Genomic DNA, 8,349 nt, shown 5'->3' on the forward strand with positions numbered 1-8,349 from the left:
CGTAAGCTGTCAGTGGCCCTACAAACCCAACAATAGCAACAACACCTATATATTTTGCTGTCAGTTGCCCTTAGAAACCCAACAAAGAAAGAAAGATTATCTATTTTATTTCCAGTGAGATCCTCAGGATACGATCCTCACCGGTCTATTGACAACCAGGTAAGTAAGTAAATAAGTTTATTTAAGCACAGGTACATATAAGTACAATTATCATACATGTGTAAATTACCCAGGATAACCCAAAAAAGTCAGACAAAGTGACCAATTCTGCTAGGTGACCAGAGGCAGGATTTATAAGGAAGTATATCCAACGTTAAAATTCGTGCCGGAGATCAAACCTCAGTCCCTTAGTGTGTCAGCTGAGACGGCTGCCAGCTGAGCCAGGAGAGGTAGTGTTTGGAAATATAAACACATATGCAGTATAATGTGATCCTTTATTGACAACGTTTCGCCCACAGAGTGGGCTTTTTCAAGTCACAGACAGATCTGTTTGTGACTTGAAAAAGCCCACTGTGTGGGCGAAACGTTGTCAATAAAGGATCACATTATACTGCATATGTATTTATATTTCCATTGTGTCGGTATTTTATACCATTTATACCGTTTATTTAGCTCTTAAAGCCGACGTGTCAACTCTTAAAACCAACAATAACTACACACCCAGACGTAGTATTTATTTTTCTACTGAGTTGTTCTCGGCTTTTAAAACAATAATTCTTTATTGGAAGACATCTCAAGGGAGGTTCTTTGATGCTGGTGAGGCTCTTGATCAAGGGGATTGGATCTGTGCTCCACTTCCCTGAATGCCTTCCATCCTCCCTCACAGGCACTGTATAATCCCTATGGGTTTAGTGCTCCCATGATAATTTATTGGAAAAGACCCACAAGAGGTACTCACCTATTTGTGGTTGCAGGGGTCGAGTCACAGCTCCTGGCCCCACCTCTTCGCTGGTCGCTACTAGGTCCACTCTCTCTGCTCCATGAGCTCTATTGTACCTCTTCTTAAAGCTATGTATGGATTCTGGCTCTGAACAATTTGTTCGTTTGTTTCTCCACATCATGAGCATGTTGGGCATTATCTAACCACTAATTAAGCATCTAGACACCTGACATGTAGACATTTTGTGGCCCTTAAAAAGCAACAATGAACTAGTGCCAGGGTACTTATTCACTACGAAGTAAATAGGGACATCAGGTATTAGGAGACTTGCCCACATGCCATGTCCCACCTGGGAGTTGAACCTTGATACTCTCGGTTGTAGACCAAATGCTCTGCCACTCTTCCCGAGTCCCTCCATATATAATGGCTTTACAGTAGTGTACATATAACTAGTAGAGTAGGCTCAGTTCACTTCATTTCTAGTGGTTTTGGCTCACAACTGAAGAGCTGAGGTTCAATCCCTGAATGAGTAGGCATTCACCAAAAATTCACACTTAGGAAAAGGAACCTTATGACAATGCTATAATTTGTCCTGGATCATTGTCAAGTAATAACATTTTTGTGATAGCAGTAATCCAGGACAGACCAAAAATTTGTCAGGTCAGAACAGTTTTTGTCACTCAACAATGGTCCAAGGAGATGTTTAATATTTGCATGTAAATTCCACTCTGCACTCTGAAGGAGGGGTGTTAATGTTGCAGTTTTATAAACTGTAGTGTAAAGCAACCCTCTGGCAAGACAGTGATGGAGTGAATGATGATGAAAGTTTTTCTTTTTCGGGCCACCCTGCCTTGGTGGGAATCGGCCAATGTGTTAATAAAAAAAATAATAAAAATTCCACTAAATCTGGATTATTCTTAATATAGACTAATTTTTATATTATGCTCATGCTTTAATCCTTTATTAGCATGCATTCATTAAGACTTTGCACTTAGTGGCTAATTTAAAGTGACACCTGAGTCAAGGTGCAGAGTATTAATTATTATTTATAAATACTCCACACCTTGTAATTCTGTATATAAAATTTCCACATTGTTTCATGATGATAGTAAAGCTCACCCATATGTTTCTGTTTACAGAGATGCTGTCTAGGATATTTATGAGATATGGCAGCCACAAAGCATTCTCTATTCCTACAGTCAAGTTCCGTTATACTAATACACAAATGCCAGACCCTGTGGGTAACAATGTAGATGAATTACCAAGAATCACATCTCCTGTTACTAAACAAGGAAATTATTCAAATATGCAGAGTGACAGCATATATAATGATAAAAGGTGGAAAGGTCGTTCACATGATAACACACGTAAACACATGAATCACAGAAGAAAGCACATGTCGGAAGAATTAAAAAAGGATTACACAGACAGACGTCCAAACCCTTATCAAGCAATGAAAGCTACCTATAATAATGATGTCCATAAACTGGAAAGAGTTAGTAAAAATAATGCCAAATTTAGCATTAACCTATTAGGTGAAATTATTTATGGAGTATACCCAGTTCTTTTAGCTCTTAGAGCTGAGAGACGAACACTACATTGTATACTTTACAAAGAAGGATCTGAAGTGAAAAATGAAAAAATTCAAGAAATTTTAGAGATTGGACAGAAACGTAATATAAAACTGCTGGGTTTAAATAGTGCACAGTTTAGGTCTATTTTCAAAGGAGATCAAGTGCACCAAGGTATATGTTGTGATGCAAGTTGTCTTTCATATGAAGAACTGCAAAATGAAATGCTGAGTCAGATTATAAAACAAGATAAAAGTGTGAACAGGAATATCATAGAAGAAAAAAATTTAGTGGAAGATGAGTCAGAATTGACATCTGCCAAAAGCATAGAGAAACCATTCCAATTATGGCTGTACCTAGATCGCATTCAGGACCCTATGAATTTTGGAGCCGTTTTGAGGTCGGCATACTTTTTGGGAGTGGATAAAGTATTGACTACTAAAGAAGACAGGTGAGACTATTTTCTGCTAAATGGGATATTTGATTAAAATATATTATTTCTTTAGATCAAACCTGTTGGTCTTTCATTCCCCTGGCTCTGTATGACCAGTGTGGCTTTAATGTGTTCCCATGAATTGAATAAGAATAACTAATACTGTAATTAAATTATTGCTCATATTAAGTGCAGGCCACTGTATGACCTTTATGGGTCTAGCGCTTAGTTATGATTGTAATGTGCAGGCCATTGACTTTTTTTTCTGCTTTCTGGTATTTTAATTAAATTTCCTTTCCATTAATTCTCTGATTTCTCTGCAGCTGTCGAATTTCTGGTGTAGTGAGTAAAGCCAGTGCTGGAGTAGCAGAGATACTACCCGTGTATCAGGTTGATGACCCCATAGAACTCTTCAACTTGCTGGCTGATGCAGGATGGCATTTGGTATCCTCAGCTTCAAATGGAAATACTTCAGCAACATCTGCCAGTGACTTTAAGCCTCAAGGGAACATTTTGTTGGTAATAGGTAAATATAGATTTTTTATATTTAACTTTAAAGAAATTGTGATATATATGAAATTGTATAAAAATGATAAATACACTATATACTATATACGGTATTAATTTTATAAGCAGGTACTGAAGTAATATAGGTAGTGTTGTTGAGCAGATAGCCTTTCACATATGGTATCATAATTGTACCATGGTGAAGTAAAAGGGTGTAGTTTAGTTACTACATTCTTGTATTGTTTATACATTAATGCAGTACTGATTCACGGGGAAAAAGGGAAGATATATGTTTACCTCATAATAACATTTAACATTCTGAGTTATGAAGGGTGACAGATGATGGGGAACTTGTCAGGCAGGAGAACCAATGCTGAATTACTTTTATTTTGAGGGTGGTAGTTCTCTTCCGTCTCGTTGTGTACTTCTGTCTCCAGTGTTTCGTGTTATCAGGGTGTAATATATCAGTGTTATACAATACCAACAAGGTGATGAATTGGACACATGTGCAACATCTGGGTATCTTTATATTAGTAGACATTTTGTCCTCCAGTGGCTTTATCACTGCAGTGCAGAGACATAAAGGGAAACCTGTAGAAGAGATAATCAACCTTGGAGTAGGTGTTGAACACTGTAATAAGTAATAATAAGTGGAGTATAATCAGGCAGTCTTTCATATTCATAAATTAAGCTTTGGTCTCCCTCTCTTTCCTTTTTCTTTTCTTCAAAATTTACATCTCTTGTCAAACTGCTTGCAGTGTTGCTCTGTAAAGAAGAAAAAATGTGGAAAGGTTGTAGTATTTTACTTGTTTATACCTTCCAATCAACAGACTACTTGTTTATACCTTCCAATCAACAGACTACTTGTTTATACCTTCCAATCAACAGACTACTTGTTTATACCTTCCAATCAACAGACTACTTGTTTATACCTTCCAATCAACAGACTACTTGTTTATACCTTCCAATCAACAGACTACTTGTTTATACCTTCCAATCAACAGACTACTTGTTTATACCTTCCAATCAACAGACTAATAATTCAAAATTAGAATTTCTCATAAATTTTTTATTGTTATTCATTAAATCCCAAGAGTAAGATATTTTGTACAACTGTACTGTTAACTACCATATTTTGCTGCATATAACACACACTGGCATATAGGACGTACCATAAATATAATGAATATTTCTTGTTTATTTATTATTTTTTTCAATTTTTTTATTAAAAAAATTTTTCTTTTTGTTAAATGGAATTGTTCATAGATCCTAAGCTTGACCCAACTGTGTAAGGACACTGGGTGGTTTTCATTATCAGATTTTGAAAAATATGCATCTTATATGCTACAGAATATGGTAAATATATATAATAATCATGTTTTCTCATGTAAATTCCTCCTTGACACAGGAAATGAAGGAACAGGTGTCGCTGATGACTTACAAAACAAGTGCACAACAGTTCTCACAGTTAAGCCGGGAAGAGAGGTGGGCAACGATGTCCACTGTCTTAATGTTTCTGTTGCAACTGCAGTTATTCTACATTGTCTCCAAACAAAGTTGAACCTACACAGAAACTGATAATTTATGTGACATTCTTGAGGATAGGTAGAACTACAGGAGAAGGCACCTTAAGTGGACGTTTAGCAAGATGTATATGTGTGTGTACATTTATAGTTAAGCAGCCTTATCCACTTCATCAATATTTGCTCATTTTGTGCCTTTTTATGGAAGGGGAATGTGCTAACTTTTTACCATCTCGCTGATAATATAAGGATCAGTTTAAGAAAGGCATGTCTTGTGTGTGTCTTCAGCAAAAGGCGGAAACAAGTGAATTTAGGTGAAGTGGATAATAAGGTTTTATTATAAATGATTAGGAATTTTTTATAATAAAGTTAATATTACTCCTCCAAATTATTCCACTTTTTTGAAATCTCTCTATTAACCCTTAAACTGTTCAAGCAGATCCTCGTTCACATGTGTAGTGCTCCAAAAGTAGATCTATGTTTTTTTTTACATGTTTTCAAATATAACAAAAAAAAAGTAGATCAGAGTTTTTTACACATTTTCAAATGTAAAAAAAAAAAAATCTACTTTGTTTACATACTTTCAAATGTTGAAAAAACGTATATATACGTTTGGACATTTTACAGGTTAAGCATCCCAAGTCATAGAGCAAAACAGGAAATGCTACCAGTGTTGGCTATATAACCCATGTGGGTTTAGTGCTTTCTTGTAAACATAATAATGATAAACCTTTTGAAGCCATCAAAGTGAGAAGAGTATATTGTTAAACTTTAAGATGCATCTGGGAAAACTCATTACTGTGGAGGAATTAGCCTCTGATATTACCTGGGGAGGTAATCAAGGGAAGATGCACCCTGTAGTACAGTGGGGTGAGCTATACATACCTCTTACCTCTCCTTGTAAGGACAACTTAATGTGCCCTCATATCCCACCAACCAAGGCCAGGACAACACACTAGCCATGCTTACTGAGAGAAACTTGTAGTTAAGAGACATAGGTAAGATAAACACTTTGAGTCCTTAGCCTAATCAGAAGTTAAGGATACTTTCTAATCAAGAGGAACTTTGATATTACTGACATGGGTACATAGTTAGGTTGGCACTATTGCAATATGCCGTTATGTCAGTGCTTTTACTCTTTTCAACTGACAGGAGTCAGTTGATAGAGAGTACTGAGTCAGGGTCTGCAATGTTAAAACATTAATTTGCATGGTAATAGCCTTTGGAGAGGTATTCACCAGTATTATCTTCAGTTTGAAACTAACTTATCACAGTGCACTAACTAACTACAGAAATAAATTAAGCATTGATAGTAGTCAAATTACTATGAACAAAGGAGAGTCAGTCCAAGATAAGAGTATCGGGGTTCAGGTGTACGCCATCTTAACACACTAAATTGCATAAGACCAGCCATATGAAGGCATTTGCCAGTGAACTCTGTTGTGATATATTACTAATACACCATGAAAAGTGATGGTCTGAACATCAGTAAGTCTGGTGACATTTGAATAATTGAATAAAGTCTATGAGTGTACTTTACAGTACTCCACTGACATAGGCAGGAGTCTACAAGTGTATAAATAATCTGCGAGCGTAGTTATTAAGATGCTGAATTTTAGTGCTTAGTGCCTCCAGAGACAGTGCTTAAACATGCCTAAATAATGAATGTTAGTGAGATGTCCTGTGCATCATTCGTGTGGAATAGACGACGTATCTTCTATCAGGCCTTCATTCTCAGATCTCATATACCAGATACATGGTAATATCAAACAGCTCATAGCCAAGGTAAGTCTAAATTTCTTGTACCTGTCCTCTAAGATAATGCAGTAATTTGTTTAGGGTATGTTACAGACATTTAGACTTGTGCCTACTTGACCCATGTGATATATATGGGTGATTGCCCAGCAAGTGCAGTAACACAATCTCTCTTATGTGAAATAAATGTGTAGGGCATTGATATCACATAATACATGTTAGGATATATCACTAACCCCATAATTCTTGTCTTCGATACAGCCAAGGTGACAATACACCATCTTCGCCAGAGGTGGCTTCTTTGCTGCCACTACCAGAACCCTGACAATACACTAAGGTAAGTAACTATTGCTGTCATTACTTACTTTTGATAATCAAAGTTCCCACTCCTGCAGGTTTAGTGCCCCCCCATAAATACAATAATAATAATAATAAACTGGTTAGCTGGACTTGAGTCCTGGAGGTGGGAAGTACAGTGCCTGCATTCTGAAGGAGGGGTGGGAATATTGCAGTTTGGAGTTGCAGCTAAACTGTAGTATTAGTGCATCTCTGGCAAGACAGTGATGGAGTGAGTGATGGTGAGAGTATTTCCTATTTTGGGGTCACCATACCTTGGTGGGAGACAGACTATGTTCAGCAATAATAATAATAATATTTTTCCTTGTTTTCCTTCAGTAAATCACTTACAGAATGGTCAGTTCACAACTAAATGATCCCAGGTTCAATCCCAGGGAGGGAGGAATCTTATGGTTAAATTTCCATTCACCTGCTGCTCCTGTTCATCTAGCAATAACTGGGCATTCAAGTCTTAGTCCACTCTGATGGATGTCAATCTAGGGAATGACCTCCAAGGAAATAAAAACCCTAAGGATTTCTGCATTGTCATGGAGGATAATGTATACGTGTCACTAGCTCAGGTAAAGCACTACTGGGTATGGCGAATAGTTGGATGGGTGACTTGACTGACAGCCTTGTTCATGTAGTTTAAGAAACCTTGACAAGCCAACGAAGAGCATCCTGTCCCCATCAGAATAAGCCTGTACCCATTATATACTATCGTCCCTTCAAAGTGGGTTCCTTGATGGTGGTAAAGAGTTCAAAGTAGGTTCTTTGATGCTAGTAAAGAGCTCAAATCTGGTTCCTTGATGCTGGTGAAGGATTCAATGTAGGTTCCTTGATGCTAGTAAAGAGCTCAAAATAGGTTCCTTGATGCTGGTAAAAAGTTCAAAGTAGGTTCCTTGATGCTAGTAAAGTGTTCAGAGCAGCTTCTTCGATGCTAGTAAAGAGTTCAAAGCAGGGTCCTTGATGATGGTGAAATCCAAGGAATAGTAGTTCTCCTCTTTGTTTCCAGTGATCAAGCTTCATTACCTCCCATTATCCATTCCTGGGGTTAACGCCTTCATAGGATAATAATAATAATAATAATAATAATAATAATAATAATAATAATAATAATAATAATAATGATAATCAGATAAAATCATTCCCTCAAGGGATGAGGGGCTATTGACTTAAGGAATTGGACCTGTGACCCAAATCCATAAATGAAGCCTTAATGCCTTCCACTAGGCGCTGCATGACCCCAACGGATCTAGCTTTCCACCTCCCCACAACCATAATGTAAAATATAACACAAAGAGTTATTTTCAGTTTGGTCACCAAACTTGTAAGTTTGTATTT

At 37.0% G+C, this 8,349-nt stretch overlaps 1 protein-coding gene across 2 annotated transcripts; it reads left to right on the forward strand.

Annotated features, from left to right (window-relative positions):
- LOC128693536 (rRNA methyltransferase 1, mitochondrial) lies at positions 1-5,307 on the forward strand. Of its 2 annotated transcripts, XM_053783256.2 has the most exons (4): positions 1-159; positions 2,020-2,902; positions 3,208-3,410; positions 4,800-5,307. In XM_053783256.2, exons 2-4 carry the CDS (start codon positions 2,022-2,024, stop codon positions 4,967-4,969), a joined length of 1,254 nt encoding a protein of 417 aa, XP_053639231.2. In that variant the 5' UTR covers positions 1-159; positions 2,020-2,021; the 3' UTR covers positions 4,970-5,307. The 2 variants fall into 2 exon arrangements, with proteins under 2 accessions (XP_053639231.2, XP_053639230.2); XM_053783255.2 differs by lacking the exon at positions 1-159 and having other exon boundaries at positions 2,004-2,902.
- Positions 5,308-8,349: the final 3,042 nt, after the last annotated feature.

This window comes from Cherax quadricarinatus, chromosome 57 (genome assembly GCF_038502225.1).
Source record: "Cherax quadricarinatus isolate ZL_2023a chromosome 57, ASM3850222v1, whole genome shotgun sequence".
Lineage (NCBI taxonomy): Eukaryota > Metazoa > Arthropoda > Malacostraca > Decapoda > Parastacidae > Cherax > Cherax quadricarinatus.

Coding starts and splice junctions, on each gene's coding strand:
- LOC128693536 (XM_053783255.2), top strand. CDS start 2,004: ATGTTTCTGTTTACAGAGATGCTGTCTAGGATATTTATGAGATATGGC. Junction 2,903..3,207: donor TTGACTACTAAAGAAGACAG/GTGAGACTATTT, acceptor ATTTCTCTGCAG/CTGTCGAATTTCTGGTGTAG. Junction 3,411..4,799: donor GAACATTTTGTTGGTAATAG/GTAAATATAGAT, acceptor TCCTTGACACAG/GAAATGAAGGAACAGGTGTC.